Raw genomic sequence first — 21881 nt, forward strand, 5'->3', positions numbered from 1 at the left:
TCAGGGACAGAGAGAGCCCAGGCCCTGAGTTCCAGCCCCAGGACCGGCAAAAAAAAAAAAGGGGGGGGGGGGGGAGGAAGGCCTTAACGATCCTATTCTTCCTCCTCCTCTCCACTCCTTTGGCCCTTCTCAGAACTGGAAGAGCTCTAAATACCATCTAGGTGGCTAGGATGAAAAGCCACAGTGAATGGCATCTACCCTCACCCTCTGGTGGGCCTGGGAGGACTGACAGTGGAAACTTCCTGGCTATGTCTCCAAGGAAGTTTATTTTTGACTCCTCAAACCAGCGACAGTAGTTACACCTCACCCAGAAAGAAATGTGATGGCAATTTGGGGTAATGCACGTATTGATTTTAGCAAATCAGTATGACTGGTATATAGTAACATCTCAGTTAATTCTGAAGGGCTAGGTCATGCAGACTACGGGGTGTGGGGGGGGATTCAGTACAGATTTGCCAGGGGTCCCCAAGACAGTAAGGGAGAGGCTGTTTCCTATTTCTATTTGGGGAGAAATAGATGGTTAATAGTTTTATTTTAGGGATAGCAATGATAAAACGTATCTGCAATCCCCACTCCCTCTCAGGAGTAGAAGCAGGAAGATCATGGTTCGAGGCTGGCCTGGGCAAAGTTGGCATTTATAACGAGACCTTATTTCATAAACAAGACAAAAACGCAAGTGCTAGGGGCATGGCTCAAGTGGTAGAGTGCTTTTCTAGCATGAGAGAGATGTTGGGATCAATCTTGAGTACCACAAAAAGGGGTGGGAGGAAGCAATTGTTTTAAAAACAAAAATTAGGCCGGACACTGGTGGCCCACACCTGTAATCCTAGCTACACAGGAGAACTGTGGTTTGAAGCCAGCCCAGGCAGGAAAATTGGTAAGACTTAGCTCCACTGAGCTACAAAAAAAAAGCTGTAAGGGGAGCTATGATTCAAGTGGTAAGAGAACTAGCTTTGAGGAAGAGAGGCTCAAGGATACTGCACAGGCCCTGAGTTCAAGCCCCAAGATCAGCCAAAAAAAAAAAAGCAGGCAAAAATCCTTTCCCCAAATAAGCTTATTAGTGATTAGCTTAGTCTGACCCTTTCCCCAAAATGCCACATTCCCTTTCAGAAAACATGAATGCTTCGGATACAGGTGAAACAAAAACCCTTGCTTTTAGGGGCAGAGTTTTTTTCTTCCAACTTGGCTTCTTAAATGCTGGTCTCATGTTTGTACTGCCTTTTACTTATTTAGGTTAGTCATGGGACTGGAAATCAGGGCATTATCCCTGAGCCCTTTTGCTCAAGGCTAGTGCTTGACCACTTGAGCCATAGCTCCACTTCCAGTTTTCCGGTGATTCATTGGAGATAAAAAGACTCTTGATGGATTTTCCTGCCTGGTGGCCTGGAACTGCGATCCTCCTATCTCAGCCTCCCGGATGAGCTAGGATGACAGGTGTGAGCCACCAGTCGCTGGCCATCCTGCCTTCCTATAAACTAACTCAAAAGGAGAAAGGGGAATAAAAACCCAACAACACAAGTGCTTCACGTTAGGGAGAGAAGAGGCTCAGTTCTTCTTGTCCCTTTCCTTGTTATTCTACAAGATGGGTCCTGTGGTGTCGCATGAGGTGCGAGTTCGAAATGAAGGCCGCGCCACACTTGGCGCACTCATAGGGCTTCTCGCCGGTGTGGGTTCGCTGGTGCACCGTGAGGCTGGATCTCTGCCTGAAGGCCTTCCCACACTCGTGGCACGTGTAAGGCTTCTCCCCGTTGTGAATCCGCTGGTGGATGAGCAGGTAGGAGCTGCAGGTGAAGGCTTTCCCACACTGGCCGCACACGTAAGGCAGGTCTCCGCTGTGGATCCTCTGGTGGACGATCAGACAGGACAGCTGGCTGAAGGCCTTCCCACACTCGCTGCAGTCGTACGGCTTCTCGGCGGTGTGTATCCTCTGATGCACGATCAGGTGGGAGAAGCAACTGAAGGCTTTGCCGCACTCCTTACACTCGTACGGCTTCTCGCCCGTGTGGCTGCGCTGGTGCACGATCAGGTTGGCACTCTGCGTGAAGGCTTTGCCGCAGTCATTGCACGCGAAAGGTTTCTCCCCGGTGTGGATCCGCTGGTGGACAATGAGGTTGGAGCTCCGCGTGAAGGTTTTGCCACACTCATTGCACTCGTAGCATTTCTCCGTGATGTGCACTTTTTGGTGGCGGGTGAGCTGGGAGCTGTAGCTGAAGGCTTTGTCGCAGTCGCTGCACTTAAAGGTTTTCTCTAGCGAGTGGATTTTCTGATGCACGGTCAGATTTGAGCTCTGCGTGAAGGCTTTGCCGCATTTGGCACACACGTAGGGCTTCTGGCCCGTGTGAATTCTCTGGTGCACCACGAGGTTTGCACTCTGGATGAAGGCCTTGCCACACGCGTGACACTCGAAGGGTTTCTCGCCCGTGTGGATTCTCTGGTGCACAACAAGATTGGCACTCTGACTAAAGCTTTTGCCACACACACTGCAAGTGAAAGGCTTTAACCCGGGCTGTATTTTTTTATTTTTCACAGCGCCAGAACTGAGACTATCGTTCCCCTTCGATTTCTTATGTTTCTGGCCTTCTTCTTCTTTAAAACTTCCAGAAAAGTGATAGTCTTGTATGGTTACTTTTCGGAAATCTTTCTTCTCCCTCTTTCTTCTCTGCCTCTTTAGCATGGTTCCATTCTCACAGATTTCTTCTAACTCCGGCCCCTGAGGGCCAGCTTTCTGATTTCTTCCTGGTAGGATGGGGTGGTTTTCAGCTTCGTGATATGGCTCAGGTTTTGGAACGAGCAACTGTAGGGCCTTGGTTTCAGCATCTGAACCAAGGGGACAGACAACACAAGAAAATGTGGTATATGGATACAATGGAAGTTTACTCATCTGCTAGAATGATCTTTTTTTTTTTTTGGTCGGTCGTGGGGCTTGAACTCTGGGCCTGGGCGCTGTCCCTCAGCTCTTCAGCTCAAGGCGAGCGCTCTACCACTTGAGCTACAGCGCCACTTCCGGTTTTCTGGTGGTTTATTGGAGATAGGAGTCTCACGGTCTTTCCTGCCCGGGCTGGCTTTGAACCGCGATCCTCAGATCTCAGCCTCCTGAGTAGCTAGGATTACAGGCGTGAGCCACCAGCGCCCGGTGCTAGAATGATCTTGAATCATTTGCAAAAGATCTGGAAAAAATTATGCTCAGGGAAGGGAATCAGGCCCATAGAGAAAAAGGTTTCATATGGGTAAGCTAGAATTAGTATGTGAGTAAATAAATAAAATACTTCAGGTACTGCGCAAGTATACACAAATGTATTAACTGAAATACAGAAAAGACAGAACTCAAAACTGAAATTCCTCAATAAAAGAAACACTAGGAAACAAGTACTAGAAATGGGTAGGATGGGATCAAGAGGAAGGGAATATATGAAGACAACTAGAGAATAAAGTTGAGAACGTAATGTAAATCCTGCAAAATAAAGAAGTATGAGAGGTGTGGGTGAGGAAGGAGGAAAAGGTGAGAATGTGGAAAGAGGTAACATCGATTAAGACACATTATACTGTCAGGTGCTGGTGGCTCACACCTGTCATCCTAGCTACTCAGGAGGCTGAGATCTGAGGACTGTGGTTTGAAGCCAGCCCAGCTGGGCAGGAAAGTCTGTGAGACTCTTAAATCTAATTAATCACAGAAAAAGTCAGAAGGGTGCTGTGGCTCAAGTGGTAGAGTGCTAGCCTTGAGCAAAAGAAGCTCGGGGACAGCGCCCAGGCCCTGAGTTCAAACCCCAGGACTGGCAAAAAAAAAAATCACTAGAGTGGACCCTTCTTCCCTTAGCTAGCTAATTCTGGGAGGCTCATGATACCCACAAAGCCCAAGAAGGCATCTGTCTTTGTGGGTACATAGACAGAAAACTCAGCGAGCAATACGTTTGAATAAAATGCAGACTGGTGTTAGAAGTATGGCTTGGTTGGCAGCGCACCACAATTAGTGAAAGTACCAGTCCAGAATTTTGAGTCCTGGTCTTGGGCCAAAAAATAAAAGATAAAACTGGGAGTACACTTCTGTTTATCTGCTAACTTGAGAAGGTATACAAAAGAAGCCACTTCTTGGGCCTGGTCCAGTGGCTCAGTTGTATTCTTAGGTACTGGGGAGGCAGAGATCAGGAGGATTGTGGTTTGAGCCCAGTCCAGGCAAAAAAGAAAAATCCAGCAGGGCACTAGGGGTTCAGGCCTGTAATCCTAGCTACTCAGGAGGCTGAGATCTGAGGATCACAGTTCAAAGCCAGCCCGGGCAGGAAAATCCGTGAGACTCTGATCTCCAATAAACCACTCAGAAAACTGGAAGTGGCACTATGGCTCAAGTGGAAGAGTGCTGGACTTGAGCTGAAGAGCTGAGGGACAGCACCCAGGCCCAGACTTCAGGCCCCAGGACCAACAAAAAAAAAAAAAAAAGGAAGAAAGTAAAGACTGAGAAACCCCAGGGTTGGCTGGGAGACCAGGAAGTTGACCTTACCTAGAGAAGTCAGGTTCCTGTGAGACTCCAGCAGCTCGCTCTTCGCCAGGGCCCCCGGCCAGGAACAATTGCCAGGCGCCTCCTGTGTTGTCGTTAGGACTACTGCCATGTTCCAGAAGGTGTTCTGAACCTAGACACAAGCAAGGAGAAGCTGGTTTTATGACGGCGGGGGCAGTGTGATCACAGGATGGAGGATGAGCATGTTTGTTTCTGAAATCTACAAAACATTAAAGAATAAATGAATAAATAAATAAATGGAATAGGAAGCCAGAATCTACCCAAGCCCAGCACCTATGGGAATCTGAGCAGAGAAATGAGGCTGCCATTTTTATTTTATCTCCAGTGAATCTGATGGGAGAAAAGCACATGGGAGTCACTGGTGGCCTGTCATCCTAGCTACTCAGGAGGCTGAGATCTGAGAATTGAGGTTAAAGGCCATTCTAAACCAGAAAGGCTAGGAGACTCCAATTAACCACACACAAACCAGAAACAGAGCTGTGGCTCTAGAAGCAATGCATGAGCCTTGAGCAAAAAAGCTCAAGGACAGCCCAGTGCTGGTGGCTTCACGGCTGTCATCAGAGCTACTTATGAGGCTGAGATGTGAGGACTGCAGTTCAAACCCAACCTGGGCAGGATGGTCAGTGGGACTTTTATCTTGAGTTCTAGCCCCACAACTCACACACACACACACACACACACACACACACACACACACAAAATAGCAGTGGCTAAAACATCCTAACTCCAAAAAAAAACCTGAGAATTTTTTTTGCCAGTCCTGGGGCTTAAACTCAGGGCCTGGGCGCTGTCCCTGACCTTCTTTTGCTCAAGGCTAGCACTCTACCACTTGAGCCACAGCACCACGTATGGCTTTTTCTATTTACGGGATACTGAGGAATCAAACCCAGGGTTTTATGCATGCTAGGCAAACACTCTACCACTAAGCCACCTTCCCAGCCCTTACCTGAGAATTTTTAGAGCTTTAGAAACTCTCGTCTCATCCCAGCCACTGAATTTAATTCAAACAGAGGTCAATCTGGAAATGGACTTCCTAAAAGCCCGCCATATTCTACAAAAGCTTGAAAGCTACTGCTTTACAGGAAGGATGGATGATACATCAATCAGAAGGAGCATCTTCAGTATATTCCAAAGGACTAAAAGTCAGGAGTCCAAGCTGGGTGCTGGGGGCTCACGCCTGTCATCCTAGCTACTCAGGGAGGCTGAGATCTGAGAATATCGTAGTTCGATGATAGCCAGGACAAGAAAGTCCCTTGAGACTCTTGGTGCTGTGGCTCAAAGTGGTAGAGAGCTAGCCTTGAGCACAAAGAGCACCGGGACAGTGCCCAGACCCTAAATACCAGCCCCACAACCAACAAAAAACAAAACCAGAAAAACTCGAAGAGTCTTGACTAGGAAACAAGATGCTAGATTCAGAATCAGAGGATCAGAATCCTCCTTGAAATGATGTAAGAGGCCATCACTTACCTTTTGCTCCTCTTCTGATATATTCAGGTCTGTCTGAGGGCCAGCCCCGGGGACCCACACATGTTTGCTGGCTGCCTGACTTAGGGTAGGTTCATCCTCTTCCTCTTCTTTTTTCACCTTTATGGGGCCCCAGGGAGCTAGGGCCATGGTAGCTCTCAATCCTGCAGGCACCTCTCTTCTCAGCCAGGGAAGGCCAATAGCTAGAGGTTACCCAGCACAGATCAAGCCCCATTTAATCTGTACTTTCAAAAGCCTCTTCTTGACTTTCCAAGGCCAAGAGAAATACCTATTAAAAAAAAAAAAAAAAGCAATATTGGACTGGTTGCCAATGGCTTAGCTACTCAGGAGGCTGAGATCTGAGGATCACAGTTCAAAGCCAGGCTGGGCAGGAAAGTCTGTGAGACTCTTATCTCCAATGAACCACCAGAAAACCAGAATTGGCACTGTGGCTCAAGTGGTAAAGCACTCACCGTGAGCTGAAGAGCTGAGGGCGAGAGCCCAGGCCCAGAGTTCAAGCCCCACAACCGACCAAAAACAAAAACAAAAAAAAAAAACAATATTGGCACTGATGACAGATATGTCCAGATGCCACGTAGCCCAATGGCCAATTTCTCTAGGGCCTGGCCAGTAGGCACGGTAGCCCAGTGAATGTTTCGTCCTCTCTCATAAGATGAAAGATGATGCTAGGTAACGGTGGCTTACACCTATAATCCTACTTACTCTGGAGGCTGCATAGGAGGATCTTAATTTGAACCAGCCAGGGGAGACAAATATGAGAGATTCATGTATCCACTTTTAGCATCACTCCTTTTTTTTTTTTTTTGCTAGCCCTGGGGCTTGAACTCAGGCCCTGGGCACTGTCCCTGAGCTTCTCTTGCTCAAGGTTAGCACTCTATCACTTGAGCCACGGTGCCACTTCCAGTTTTTTCTGTGTATGTGGTACTAAAGAATCAAACCTAAGGCTTCATGCAGGCTAGGCAAGCACTCTACCACTGAGCCATCTTCCCAGCCCCCGCTGATGTTTTTCTCTAAAAGTTAACATGTTACCTGAGTACCGGTGGCTCACGCTTATAATTAGGGCTACTAAGGAGGCTGAGATCTGAGGTTTGAGTTCCAGGTTCGAGGTTCAAAGTCAACCTAAGCAGGAAAAAGTCCGTGCGACTCTCTTAATTAACCACCAATTGGAAGGGGTGCTGTGGCTCACTAACCTTCAGCACAGAGAGGCTCAGGGACAGTGCCCAGGCCCTGAGTTCAAATCCCAGGCCTGGCAACCAAAAAATAATTTTTTTTAAATAAGCCATGGCAGAACTAATTGACAATACTGTCACCAGACTTGTGAGTGAGATCTTAAACAGAACTGGAGGGATTCGAACCCACTCCTGAGGGCGTTCCCATCCCTCCATCCACCCACCCACCCACCCATCCATCCATCCATCCATCCACCCACCCAACCCCCACCCACCCACCCATCCATCCATCCACCCACCCACCATCCATCCATCCATCCACCCACCCAACCCCCACCCACCCACCCATCCATCCACCCACCCACCCACCATCCATCCATCCACCCACCCACCCAACCCCCACCCACCCACCCACCCATCCATCCACCCACCCACCCACCATCCATCCATCCACCCATCCCTCAATCCATCCATCCATCCATCCATCCAAAACAGAACTGGAGGGATTCGAACCCACTCCTGAGGGCGATCCCATCCACCCACCCACCCACCCATCCTAGGTCCTTTCCCTCATTTCCAGGGCCCTGTCGGGCAGCAGGCGGGTCCCAGGCCAGCCCCGAGTCCTGGGGCACAGTCACCACCTTGGACAGGGAACCCCCCAAGCGGAGGACACGCCCAGGGCGGTCCTTCCTCCCCCCCCCCCGCCCGAGCCCCTCGGCATCCCCAGCCACCCACGCGACGCGGCCCGCTCACCTGGACGCCCAGCCCGGGACGGCGGAGGTCACCGGCGCCCGCTACTCCCGCCCGCGCGAGAACAATGACCGGACAGGAAGTACCTCCGCCTCCAACTTCCGGTTCTCCTCGTCGGGCCCGCCCCCACCTCCACACCATCCAGTCTCTCTAGGAATCTCGGAGGTGCTTTCCTCTCGATGGTTACCTTCCCCCCCCCCCCCCCCCCCCCCCCCCTCCTTACCAAAACCACCAGTGGGTGCTGTGGAGCCAGTTTACTGTGTGGAATTGAATCTCTGTTCTGGGCTGGGCACAGAAGGAGACGGGAATGGTAGGGTGGAGAGGCATGGAGGTCAAAAATCAAGCCCAGGCCCTAGTGGCTTACCCCTATCATCCTAGCTACTCAGGAGGCTGAGATCTGAGGATCTTGGTTCAAAGCCAGCCTTGGCAGGAAAGTCCATGAGACTCTTATCTCCAATAAACCACCTAGAAAACCAGAAGTGGCGCTGTGGCTCAAGTGATAGAGCCCTTGCCTTGAGCTGAAGAGTTCAGGGACAGTGCCTAGGCTCAGAGTTCAAGCCTCACAACCGACAAAAATAAATAAAAATTTTTAAAAATCAGTTTGTGAGTCTACTTCTAGGTATCTTTTAGGTTCTTCCAAACACTACTCCATTCACTCTTTGTACCTGTGTGTGTGTGTGTGTGTGTGTGTGTGTGTGTGTGTATGATGGTTCTGGTGTTTGAACTCAGGCCCTGAGCTTGCTCAAGACTAATGCTCTACCACTTTGAGCCACAGCTCCATTTCCAGCCTTTTGCCAGTTCATTGGCGATAAAGAGTCTCATACTTTTCTGCCTGGGCTAGTTTTGAACCTCAATCCTCAGATCTCAGCCTCCTGAGTAGCTAAGACTTTAAGCATGAGTTCCACTTCTGGTTTTTCTGATAGTTCATTGGAAGCAACAGTCTCACAGACTTTCCTGACCAGGCTGACTTGGAGTCGTAATCCTCAAATCTCAGCTGCCTGAGGAGCTAGGATTACAGGTGTGAGCTACTGGTGCTTGGGTTTCATGTGGCCATTTATCATGTTTCTCTGCTGTTTTCTGTTCCTATAAACTGGTGATTAATTAGGTCTACAAAACCTAAGTTGAAGGCAAATTTTTCGGCTCATTACATCACATATCACATTACATATTATGTGGGCTTTTATCATTTTACATTTTTGTTAATTGGTTAATGAGGTAAATGCCAGCTTTCTCCATTACATAATCTGGGTTGATTCTGTGTGTGTGCTAGTACCAGGGTTTGAGGCTTGAAGGCATTTCACCCCTAAATAGCATCTTTCACTCCAAGTCAGCACTCTGCCACTTGAGCCATATCTTCCATTCTGGCATTCTGCTGGTTAACTGGAGAAAAGAGTCTCTTAGCGGGCTGGGAAGGTGGCTCAGTGCTAGTGTGTTTGCCTTGCATGCATGAAGCCCTGGGTTCGATTCCTCAGTACCACACACACAGAAAAAGCTGGAAGTGGCTCTGTGATTCAAGTGATAGACTGCTAGCCTTGAACAAAGAAGCTCAGGGACAGTGCCCAGGCCAGGAGTTCAAGCCCCAGAACTGGCAGAAAAAAAAAGAAAACTAAAATGATTTATTCCAAGTAAGGGGAAGAAAGTATTAATATTTTAAGATCTTCAGGCTCTTCAGCTTTTCCCTCACTGTAGGATACCTCCTAATCTAATGAAGAACTAGCCTTCAGGAGCCTTAGGGTTGACATACTAACATTTATTATAATAATAAATAATCAAGTAGTTTGTTAGTTTATTATAACAACATACTATCAACCAGCCAGAAGATGCAATCCTGATACACTGGTATTTGTAGTCCTCAAGCATTATAGAACAAATGAAACTTACAAATGAGCAATGGCTCACACCTGTCATCCTAGCTACTTAGGAGGCTGAGATCTGAGGACTGCAGTTCAAAGTCAGCCTGGGCAGGAAAGTTAGTGAGACTCTTATCTTCGATGAACCAGCAAAATAAGCTTAAAGTGGTGGTGTGGCTCAAGTGGTAGAGCACTAGCCTTTGAGGGCAAAAGCTCAGGCCCTGAGTTCAAGCCCTAGACCTGGAGGGGGCAGGGAGAAAATATCTAAGATGAATGGAATTCTCCATTCTTTATAAATGGAATTAATGAGCCTGCATAATACCATGTTCTAGACTTTGGGCAAACCTCTTTTAGGGAACTTTATTGACAAACCAATTCATAAAGTACTTCTGTGAATACATTCACTGAGCTCCCACAACAACCCTGTGAGGTAGATATATGTCCACATTTGACTGACAGAGAAACTAGACTAAGTGGTGGATTTAATAATGTCATGTAACCTGGGTTCAATTCCTCAGCACCACATAAGCAAAAAGAAAAAAGCCGGAAGTGGCACTGTGGCTCAAATGGTAGAGTGCTAGCCTTGAGCTGAAGAGCTGAGGGACAGCACCCAGGCCCAGAGTTGAGGTCCCACGACCAGACCCAAAAAAATAATAATAATGTCATGTAATAAGGCAAAGAGTCAGAACTGGAACCCATGTCTTGGGATTCTAAATCCAGCAAGCTTCTTAGGTGGTTTTCAAACACTAGACTCTTAAGCACTCAATCGCTATGATCTGTTTATATGGACAGATCACACTGTCCATATAGATTTTCTGTCCCAGTGACATTTTCTTTAAGATGTTCAATATATGTATTTTCAGAAACATCGACTTCTTAATCCAAATGCTATTTTTGCTATCATTGACAAGGACACCATTACATTTTGTAAGACACAAGCTCAGTTTCCTCAGGGTTTTCAGCTGCTCTCTTTTCCAGTGTCACAGTAAAGGGCCTGTAATAAGTATCCTTTAACCAGGCCGGGTGTCTGGGGCTCATGCCTGTCATCCTAGCTACTCAGGAGGTTGAGACCTGAGGATCCTGGTTCAAAGACAGCTCAGTCAGCAAAGTCCATGAGACTCTTATCTCTAATGAACCACCAAAGAAAGCCAGGAGAGCTGTGGCTCAAGTGATAGAAAGCTAGCCTTGAGTGGATAAAGCTCCAAAACAGAACCTAGGCCCTGAGGCACTATATATATATGTATATATGTATATATGTATATATATATATATTGTACATACATATATTCTATATATATATACAATATATATACATATATATATATATAAAACCACAATTTGGATTGCATTTTCCAAGACAATGAAGTCTATATCACTTCCTCCAATTTGTCTATAAATAAGTTGATTGGCTGGGTGCCAGTGGCTCACGCCTGTCATCCTAGCAACTCAGGAGGCTGAGATCTGAGGATCGAGGTTCAAAGCCAGCCTGGGCAGGAAAATCCATGAGACTCTTATGTCCAATGAATCACCAGAAAACCAGAAGTGGTGCTGTGGCTCAAGTGCTAGCCTTGAGCTGAAGAGCTGAGAGACAGGGCCCAGGTCCAGAGTTCAAGACCCATGACAAAAAAAAAAAAGTTGATTGCATTTTTTTTCCTTTTGGAACTAAATATCATTTCACCAACAGTTAATGAAGCAGGGTATATTTCATTTTACATATAACACTGGATCCTTCTTTATTTGTGGTGCTGAGGATCAAACCTCAGGACCTTGTACATGCTGAGCAAGTATATTCTCCCACTGAGCTACATACCCATCCCTACACTAGATTTTCTGGATATCTACCTTAGATTCACTGGCATTTTGTAGCCAAGAGATTTCCTCCACAGTATGGCTTTTTGCTTGCAGATGGACATTTGAAGTCTGAGAGAACACATTAGCAGAGTCACCGCACCCACGAGGCTTTTCCTCTAAATGAGCTTTCTGATGTTGGCAAAGGCTATTTCTTGGCCTGCACACTTTACTCCGATCATTACACCCACAGGCTTTCTCTCCCACGTGGTTCCTCTGGTGGCCAATGAGGATCCTCTTCGAGGTGAATGATTTCTTGCATTTCTCACACTCATAAGTCCCCCCCCCCCCCCCGTGTGTCTTCTCTGATGCACCACGAGGTTTTTTTATTCTAACTGAAGTCTTTGCCACACTCACTTTCTCCCCAGGGTGGATGTGTTGGTGCACTGTGAGATTTCTTCTAGAAGTGAGGACTTTGCGACATACGTGACATTGGTAGGTTTTTTTCCCAACTGTGGAGGCTCTGGTGTCCAGTGAGGTTTCTGTTGTATGTAAACCCCTTCCCACACTCGGCGCATGCGTAGGATTTCTCGCCCGTGTGGATTCTCTGATGGGCGGTCAGGTTGGAGCAGTAACTGAAGATTTTCCCACATTCGTGGCATCGGTACGATTTCTCCCTCATGTGAATTCTCTGGTGCCTGAGGAGGCTCTTCTTCAGGATGAAGCTTTTGCCACACTGGTACAGCTTCCCCCCGCTGTGGATCCTCTTGTGCTCGGTGAGGTTCCTGTTGGAACTGAATGCTTTTCCACACTCGTTGCACTTGAAGGGTTTTTCTCCCGTGTGGATCCTCCGGTGGACGAGCAGGCTGGAGTTGTAGCTGAAGGCTTTTCCACAGTCTTCACATTTGTAGGCCTTCTCCTGGGTGTGCAGTTTCTGGTGGACTGTGAAGCTCTTGCTCGTGATGAAGGTTTTCCCACACTTCCCACATTCGTAGGACTTCTCTCCATTATGGAGTCTCTCGTGGTCCAGCAAGTTTCTATGGCAACCGAACATCTGGCCACAGGCTTGGCAGCTGTACAGATTCTCCCCGGTGTGGAATCTTTGATGGAGGGTGAGGCTCTTTTTCAGGATGAACACTTTCCCACACTCCTGTCACCCGTGGGGTTTCTCCCCAGAGTGGATTCTCTGGTGCAGGGTGAGACTCCTTTTGAGGATGAAAGCTTTCTGGCCCTTGTTACATTGGTACGGCTCCTCGCCCCTGTGCAGTCTCCGGTGGTCCACGAGGTAGGCATTCTGGGAGAATACCTGGCTGCCTTCGTCGCATTTGTAAGGTCTTTCTCCAGAATGGCGGCGCAGATGGAGGAGGAGGCCGGAGTGGTGGTTAAAGGCCTTCCCACACTCTTTGCATTTGTATGGCTTCTCCCCAGTGTGGACCCTCCGGTGGTTGAGAAGCTGGGAGATTTTGTTCAACGATTTACTACAGATGTTACATGGATATGACTTGGGATCTTCCTTTCCTGGGAAGCTTTTGGACATGGCTGAACCTGAAGTGAAATGTTGCAATTCCTTCCACTTTGGGCCTCTGTGGGCGCGTGGGGTTCTGTTCTTCTGATCTCTTTCACAGAGATCTTTCTTTACCATGTCTGCCCATGCTGGCATTTCATTTCCCCACTGACTGGTCAACAGGGGCCATTCACGCTCAGCCTCAATGCCAGGGATGTGGGTAACTGCTGTTTGAAGTCTCTTTGATGTGCCTTTTTGGGAATCTGCCTTCTGAGAAACACTTGGCTTAGATATTGCCTCCCCGTACTCGGTCATCGTTTCCGAGTCTAGTTAAAGGAGCTCAGTGCCCTGAACTCCCTTACTGTAAGATTCTTTTCAGTTCGGGGCAAGGGTACATTCTAAGGCCATGAGGAAGGCAGCAGACATCAGGAGATAGAAGAGGCCTCAGGGAGCTGGTCACTGGTGGCTCATGTCTGTCGTCCTAGTTACTCAGGAGGCTGAGATCTGAGGATCATGGTTCAAAGCCAGCCCAGGCAGGAAAGGGTATGAGACATTTATCTCCAATGAACTACTAGAAAACTGGAAATGGGGCTGTGGGTCAAAGTGGTAGAGCGCTAGCCTTGAGCAAAAGAAGTCAGGGCCAGTGCCCAGTTTCTGAGTTCAAGGCCCATGAGGGACAAAACAAGAGAGAGAGAGAGAGAGAGCCTAAGGAAAGAATCTCTAATAGCCTGGATCCTAAATTAGAGACAGCCCTGTACAAGAAAGGACATGGCACTTTGGACAGCAATTGGAAAGCTACACCCAGGAAGCAGAGAAGGTGAGAAGCTTGCCTGGGGCTGGGCTGTTAGAAGCATAAGTGCCATCAGTTGATTTCTTGGGTTTTCTTCCTGGGGAAGGGAAGAAGCTTCAGGGCCAGGAGAATCTGAGGAAAGAAAACAAGCTGCATGTGAGATGTCTGCTGTTCACACGTGTGTGTGTGTGTGTGTGTGTGTGTGTGTGTGTGTGTGTTGGTCATGGGACTTGAACTCAGGGAATGGCCTCTATCCCTGAGCTTTGGTGCTCAAGGCTAGCGCTTTACCACAGGAGCCACAGCTCCACTTCTGGTTGTTTTTTGTTTTGTTTTGTTTTGTTTTTGGTAGTTCACTGGAGATAAGAGTCTCACAGACCTTCCTGCCCAGGCTGGCTTTGAACCACGATCCTCAGATCTCAGCCTCCTGAGTAGCCACCCATGTCAGCTATCCGTTGTTCTTATGCCACTCCAGTTCTACCATCTCCAGATTAGATTCCAAAGAGTGCAGAGCGCTCAAGTCCTAGGCAAAGATGGCTACACAGTGACCTCTAAATGGCTGGGGAGAAATGTCCATGTGCAGGGTTGCAATCAAACAAGTGTAGCAGTAAGAATGGATAGAGGGAGTTTGGAGCCGAGGCTCGTAGAGTGCTAGCCAATGAGCAAAAGTGTCAGGTACCAAGTTCAAGTCCCAGACTTGACTCTAATGAAGAAAAAAAAAAAGAAAGAAAAGAAGGAGGGAGGGAGGGAGGGAGGGAGGAAGGAAGGAAGGAAGGAAGGAAGGAAGGAAGGAAGGAAGGAAGGAAGGAAGGAAGGAAGGGAAAAGAAAAGAATGGATGGAGAGCTGGAGGGTCCCAGAAAAGGATTAAGAGGAGAACAGTAAGGATTACAGAAAGAGACTGGCATTACAGGAGCAAAGGGGGCTGGGAAGGTGGCTCAGTGGTAGAGTGCTTGCCTTGCATGCATGACGCCCTGGGTTCGATTCCTCAGCATCACATACACAGAAAAAGCCAGAAGTGGCGCTGTGGCTCAAGTGGTAGAGTGCTAGCCTGGAGCAAAAGAAGCTCAGGGACAGTGCCCAGGCCCTGAGTTCAAGCCCCAGGACTGGCAAAAAAAAAAGAATAGAAAAGAAGCAAAGTCAAGCACCAGTGGCTCACGCCTGTAATCCTAGCTACTCAGGAGGATGCACACACTGGAGAAATATACTTAAAGGACCAAAGCATGGGTTGTAAGTTGACAACCACTTTGAGCCACACCCCCAGCTCCTTTGTCTTTTTGTTTCTGACATACCAGCCTTGCTAACTTGGCCCAGGCTGGCTTCTTACTCCCAGATCCTCCTGCCTCTGCCTCCTGTGTACCTAGAAATACAGTCATGTACCCCTACATTCCACTCACTCACATTATTTCTTTGGTAGGAGTTCAAGCCTCAGGATCAGTGTACCCAAAAATAACAATAACAATAATAATAATAATCCAGGCAAAGTCAATACCGTGTGGAGACTCTTGGAGGCTGGCCAGTACTGGGTCACTAAGAAGAGGATTCAGGTGGAGTTCCGCTGACCGAAGAGGAAGTGGTATTCCCAGTACCGTCTGCCCTTCTTGGAGAGTGTCCTCGACCTGGACAAGGACTGGAACCTGGAACCAAGCAAAACAGAATAACCTGTTTGGAGAAAATGGACTCACCAGGACAGGTGCCAGGACACCTGTAAATCCTGTTGAGCATGCCTGTCATCCTAGCTACTCAGGAGGCTGAGATCTGAGGATCGCGGTTCAGAGCCAGCCCAGGGAAGGATAGACTGTGAGACTCTTAGCTCCACTCAACTAGGTCCTTCACCCCCCACCCCAAAAAAAGCTGAACGTAGAGCCGTGGTTCAAGTGATAGAGTGCTAGCTTGAGCAAAAAAGCTCAGGGACAGTGCCCAGGCCCTGAATTCAAGCCCCAGAACCGAAAGCAAGCAAGCAAGAATGAAAGGAACAAAGAAAAGAGAGAGAGACAGAGAGAGGGAGGGAGGGAAGGAGACAGGGGAAGGGAGGGAGAGGGAGGAGAGAGAAAGAAAGCAAATGGACTCATTTAACCACCTCAGACCAGTTCCTGTCCTCATTCTAGAAGTGTGAGATCAGAAAGACCCACCTGAAATATGGAACACCAAAACCAAAGACCATAGGTTTTGCCTTTGGAACAATGAATCCGGCCTCCTCTCCCACCCATGGTACTGCCAGAGGCCACTGTCCACAAAGAACAAGAGCAACAGGAGCCGGACCACCTGTGGGCTGAGGCAGGAATGGAAGTTAACAAGCAGTAACGAAGAGCCTGGATTTAGCTTCATATCTGGTTTGAAACCAGACGAGTTCAATCCCATTTCTTCTACTTATTTATCTGGTATTCCTTTGTCCCCTTAGCCCATTCTCCTCCTGCTCCAATACATATGTTACCAGTGTGGAAACGTCATCTCTTGGTTCTGTGGTTAGTCAGGTGTCTCTGATCTAACGCAATCCATGGAGGCATTTCTGTATGAGTTTATGACTTATGAGCTCATTTCTTTTCTTTTTGCCAGTCCTGAGACTTGAATTTAGGACCTAGGTACTGTCCCTGAGCCTCTTTTGCTCAAGGCTAGCGCTCTACCACTTGAGCCACAGTGCCACCTCCAGCTTTTTCTGTTCATGTGGTACTAAAGAATCAAACCCAGGGCTTCATGCATGCAAGGCAAGTGCTCTTACCACTGAGCCACCTTCCCAGCCCCCTAGCTCATTTCTGTATGACTTTATTTTAGAGCTATGTCTCATTACAAATGTATGACAGGTGAATAATTTCATAACAAAAGACACGGGCTCTAAAACTTTTGGTTGGATGATTAAAAACAAACAAGCTCACCCTCCATGCCACTCAAAGTTTTGAGTTATGGTTGCTTTTTTTTTTGTCAATAGTGGGGCTTGAACTCAGGGATTGGGCGCTGTACCTCAGCAAGGTCAAGGATAGGAAATTCATTTCAAGTGAACACTTCAACCTATCCTACTGGATGGTGGAATGGCCACTAGAGGGCGCACAGGGTGGTCTTTGTAGATCTGGAGGACATCGTTCTTGCTGTCACTCTGTTATTATTGCCAATGCTAGAGCTTGAAGCCAAGTCTTCCTGCTCCCAATTGGCTTGCTCTTTTTTCCTTTTTCTTTTTGGTGCCAATCTTGGGGATTAAACTGAAGGCCTTCGCACTGTTACTGAGTACTTTTATTTTGTTATTTGTCAGTCATGAGGCTTGAACTCAGGGTATAGGTGCTGCCCCTTAACTTTTTCTCTCAAGGCTAGTGCTCTACCACTTTGAGCCACAGTGCTACCTGCAGTTTTCCCCTAATTAATTGTAGATTAAGAGTCTCATGGTCCCTCCTGCCCAGACTAGCTTTGAACCACGACACTAGGATATCAGCCTCCTAAGTGGCTAGGAATATAGGTATAAGCCACCAGTACCTGGCTTCTGAGCTCTTTTCACTTTATTTTTTTTTCCTTTTTGGTTGGTCGTAGGGCTTGAACTTAAGGCCTGGACACTGTACCTGAACTTCTTTGGCTCAAGGCTAGCACTCTACCACTTGAGCCACAATACCACTTTTGGCTTTTTCTGTTTATGTGGTACTCAGGAATCAAACCCAGGCTTCATGCCTGCTAGACAGAACTTTACCACTAAGCCAAATTCTTAGCCCCATTCCAAGCTCTTTTGCTCAAGGGTAGCACTCTACCACATGAGCCAGAGGTCCACTTCTGATACCTTGTGGTTAACTGGGGATAAAGAGTATTGCAGGCGGCTGGGAAGGTGACTCAGTGGTAGAGTGCTTAACTCGTATGCATGAGGCCCTGGGTTCGATTCCTCAGCACCACATGAGCAGATAAAAGCCAGAAGTGGTGCTGTGGCTCAAATGAGAGGGTGCTAATCTTGAGCTGAAGAGCAAAGAGCTGAGGGACAGCGCCCAGGCCCAGAGTTCAGCCCCCATGACCGACAAAAAAAAAAAAGTATCACAGACTTTTCTTACCCAGGGTGGCTTCGAACTTCAATTCTCAGATCTCAGTAGCTAGAATTGCAGGCAGGAGCCGCTGGTGCCCAGCTCACTTGGATTTTTCACTCCAAGCTAGTAGTCTATCTCTGGAGCCACCGCTCCACTTCCAGCTTCTGGATGGCTAATTGAAGATGAGAATCTCATGGAATTTCTTGCCCACGGATGGTTTCAAACTACAATCCTCAGATCTCAGCCTCCTGAATAGCTAGAATTATAGGCCACCAGAACCCAGCTTTTTTTTGCTGTTGTTGTTGGTTGTGGACCTGAACTCTGGGCCTGGGCACTATCCCTCAGCTCTTCCGTTCAAGGCTAGCCCTCTACCACCTGAGCCACAGTGCCACTTTGGGCTTTTTCTGCTTATGTGTTGCTGAGGAATTGAACCCAGGGCCTTATGCATGTAAGGCAAGCACTCTACCACTGAGCCACCTTCCCAGCCCCAGAACCCAGCTTTTGTCAATCACTTTTTTTCCCCTTTGCCAGTTCTGGGACTTGAACTCAGTGCCTGGGCACTGTCTCTGAGATTATTTTGCTCAAGGCTAGCACTATACATTAAGCCTCAAGGCCACTGTTGGCTTTTTCTGTGTATGTGGTACTGAGAAATCGAACCCAGGGCTTCATGCATGCTAGGCAAGCGCTCTACCACTAAGCCACTTCCCAGCTCCTGTCACTCCCTTTTATATCACCATTTCAATCAACAGAAACACTTCTGCTCAGAAGAACACTTACAAACCTCGTTCTCTTTTAGGTGTTGGGACCAAATTCAGCATTAGGAAGCATCACCCAGGGGGACAGGCTGGAACCGATGTTCTTGCACAGATTCTGTATAGGGCCTAAGGTTTTCCATCATGAACCCATTTCTCTATTGAAGTCTCAATAGCGTTGGAACCTGCTTTAATGAGCATTAAGTTACTGTCATCACGCATAGAAATCACAAGCTCACCCATCAGCCCAGCCTCCATAAGCCAATGTCCCTCCCTCCACAGCCCCCCCCCCCCCCAGCCATCTCACTTTTAGTGCCAGTCCAGCCAGATCTTTCTGCAGCTCCTCTACCAGGGCCACAGCCTCCTCGCCACTCCCGGGATGAGGGAGCTGCACCCAGGTCCGGAGCTCTCAGGGAACTGCTCCAACACCAACAGCTCAAGGATCTGAGCCTTGGTGCATGCTTCTGGCCTCAGTCATCGTCGACAGAGCTCCCAGAGTCGGCTCAGAGCCTCCTGGGGTCCAGATGTGTCATGGTAACATAATCGTCTGAAGTGCTGATGGGAGGTCTCCCACACAGAGGAGCTGCTCCCTTGGATGCTGGTCCCCCATGTCTAGATATCATCCTTCCCTTTTACAAGGCCTTCTTGTCTCAGAGCATTGTGGGCCCTGTTTTCTCTTGTCATCATCTTTCACAAGAAGTTCTTTCCTCGTAGTTCCCTTAATTCGTGCTTGAGTTCTTTCTTAGGGCTTGGGGAATATCACCTGTAAGACCTCAAAAAAGCACGGTTAAAAATTAGTCCAGCCACGCACTGGTCAGGAGGCAGAGATCTGAGGATTGAGGTTCAAAGCCAGCTGGGGCAAGAAAGTCTGTGAGACTCATCTCCAGTGAACACCAGAAAAGCAGAAGTGGCACTGTGGCTCAAAGTGGTAGAGCACTAGCCTTGAGCAAGAGATCAGGGACAATGACCAGGCCACCAGAAAAAAAAATTAGTCTAGAGAAACACTAGATGCAGTCAACTGCTAGTAATAATTAGAACCATCTCTCTGCTGGGTACTGGTGGCTCCCTACTGTAATCTGACCTACACAGAAGGCTGAAAATTGTGGTTCAAAAGTAGTCTAGACAGAAAAGTCTGTAAGATTCTTAGCTCCAATTAACCACCAAAATGCCAGAAGTCAAGGTGTGGCTCAAATGGTAGAATACCAGCCTTAAGCGAAAAAGAGACAGTACCCAGGCCCTGAGTTCAAGTCCCATGACCAGCACCACACACACACACACACACACACACACACACACACACACACACACAGAGTTAACAGCAGTTCCCAACTTGCAAAGTTATAAGAAATTCATGTCTAAATAGACTCGCTATTACCTTGCCCATGTAATTGTAACTCCTCTGTATGGTATTTTCACAATAAAAATTTTAAAAAAATAGATTCGCTAGACAAGTGTACCCCCCTCCAGGGCATATTAAAGTTAACAGTGCCAGATACACAAACTAAAATGTTAACCTTTTTCTTTTTCTTTTTTTGTCAGTCATGGACCTGGGTGCTGTCCCTGAGCTCTTCAGCTCAAGGTGAACCCTCTACCACTTGAGCCACAATGCCACTTCTAGTTTTCTGAGTGGTTCACTGGCAATAAGAGTCTCATGGCCTTTCCTACCCAGGCTGGCTTTGAACTGTGATCCTCAGATCCAGCCTCCTGAGTAGCTAAAATAACAGGCATGAGCCACTGGCTCCAGACTTAGTTAACCTTCTTTAACTAGCACACTTCCCTAGGTTCAGTCGTGTAGCTAAGTAATCATGGCCTTAATCCTGATGCACATGGGAAAAATACATGAACACTCAATTAATAAAGGTGGAATTAAGTGCTACATAACTTTGAAGACCTACTTCTAAAACAAAAACAACTGTTCATTGTGTTGTCAGGCCCAGTGGCTCACACCTGTAAATGCTAGCTAAAAGGGAGGTGAAGATTAGGAACTGTGGTTCAAGGCCAGCCTGGTATTAAAAAAAAATAAGACACCATCTCAACCAATGGCTGGGGCTGGGCAGGTGCATGCCAGGCTTATGGAGGGAAGCAAGCAACACAATGGCTGGATGCCAGTGGCTGGAACCCAGTCATCTCAACCTGAGACACGGGCCAAGAAGACATGACCCTACCAGAAGTCTGGGGGGGGGGGGGGAGGGAAGAGGGGGACACTGCTTTTTTTTGGGGGGGGGAGAGAGGAGACTGCTTCTGTGCAGAGAAGACTAAGAAGGAGGGGGTGGGATTGGTGGAACCTCCTAAAAATGAGCTGCTCTTCTCTCTGGGTTCTAGGTGACACCCCCAAAACACACACACACACCATCCCACGGTCACCCCCAAGTTTCAGGGGTGCTGTCTTCAATTACCTGTCCTGAATTCCATGTGTGGGGTGGGGTGGCAGGTAAAAATGTGAGGGACACCCCAGACTGTTTCTCTCAGGGGACTCCTGGCAGGTTGTATCGGGGTGGGGGGATTAGGGGGAGGCTCCAGCCTCTGCCACCTCCAGCTGCTAGATGATGACAATGGCACTGGAGGCAGCAGGGGCCAACAGTTAGCAGGACAGGCCTTGGAAGAAGGGCTGGACACTGCGACTTCCGGTTGCTCAGCTCTCCAAGCTGTTACTCTCTAGCAAGCTTCGTCTCTCTGGTGTCACCGCCCCACCAAGCTGGATACTGCGACTTCCGGTTGCTCCTCGCTCCAGACTCGATCTCTCTAGGAATCCGCGTCTCTATGGTTCCTGGCTTTCTCCTCCTCCCTGAGGGAGGTAGGGCCAAGTTGGAGGCTGAGCTCTACCCTAGGCCTTTGGGGCTTTAGGTTGTGCTAACTGCCTGTGACCAGGAAGGGTTTACTATAACGAATCAGGAGGTTGTTGCTGGTGCCAGAATTAACCAGCTGCATCACCCCACCCTACACACACACACACACACACACACACACACACACACACACACACACACAGAGTTTTCAACAGTAGAGAAACATTGTAGCTTCAACCAAAATGTTCGTTTTCATTTTTCCCCTCCTTTCATGAAATTCTTGACATACTAATATTGTCAGTTTTGATGATACGTAGGATCCCTAATATTGTCAGTTCTGATGATACGTAGGATCCCTTTAACAACCACTTAAACTTTAACAAGTTTTGCCTACTCAAGAGCTGGTGGCTCACATCAGTAACTATACTTGCTCAGGAGGTTAAGATCCAGAGGATCTTGGTTCAAAGCCAACCGGGAAGAAAAGTCTGAGACTTTATTTCAAAAATAATC

The 21881-nt window shown here is 48.0% G+C and overlaps 2 protein-coding genes across 2 annotated transcripts; both read right to left on the bottom strand.

Moving 5' to 3' along the window:
- Nucleotides 1-1410: 1410 nt before the first annotated feature.
- Znf35 (zinc finger protein 35) lies at nucleotides 1411-7986 on the bottom strand. The gene is made up of 4 exons (XM_042666064.1): nucleotides 7918-7986; nucleotides 5978-6263; nucleotides 4493-4622; nucleotides 1411-2817 (listed from the first exon to the last, which is right to left on the bottom strand). Exons 2-4 carry the CDS (start codon nucleotides 6122-6124, stop codon nucleotides 1571-1573), a joined length of 1524 nt encoding a protein of 507 aa, XP_042521998.1. The 5' UTR covers nucleotides 6125-6263; nucleotides 7918-7986; the 3' UTR covers nucleotides 1411-1570.
- A 3599-nt stretch (nucleotides 7987-11585) lies between these two features.
- Znf197 (zinc finger protein 197) lies at nucleotides 11586-19269 on the bottom strand. The gene is given in 9 exon segments (XM_042665903.1): nucleotides 11586-11900; nucleotides 11903-11938; nucleotides 11941-11969; nucleotides 11972-12062; nucleotides 12064-13382; nucleotides 13856-13978; nucleotides 15334-15478; nucleotides 18893-19002; nucleotides 19005-19269. Coding segments are annotated over 9 exon segments (2433 nt in total).
- Nucleotides 19270-21881: the final 2612 nt, after the last annotated feature.

Source organism: Dipodomys spectabilis, unplaced genomic scaffold, assembly GCF_019054845.1.
Source record: "Dipodomys spectabilis isolate Male_0828 unplaced genomic scaffold, ASM1905484v1 ptg000360l, whole genome shotgun sequence".
Lineage (NCBI taxonomy): Eukaryota > Metazoa > Chordata > Mammalia > Rodentia > Heteromyidae > Dipodomys > Dipodomys spectabilis.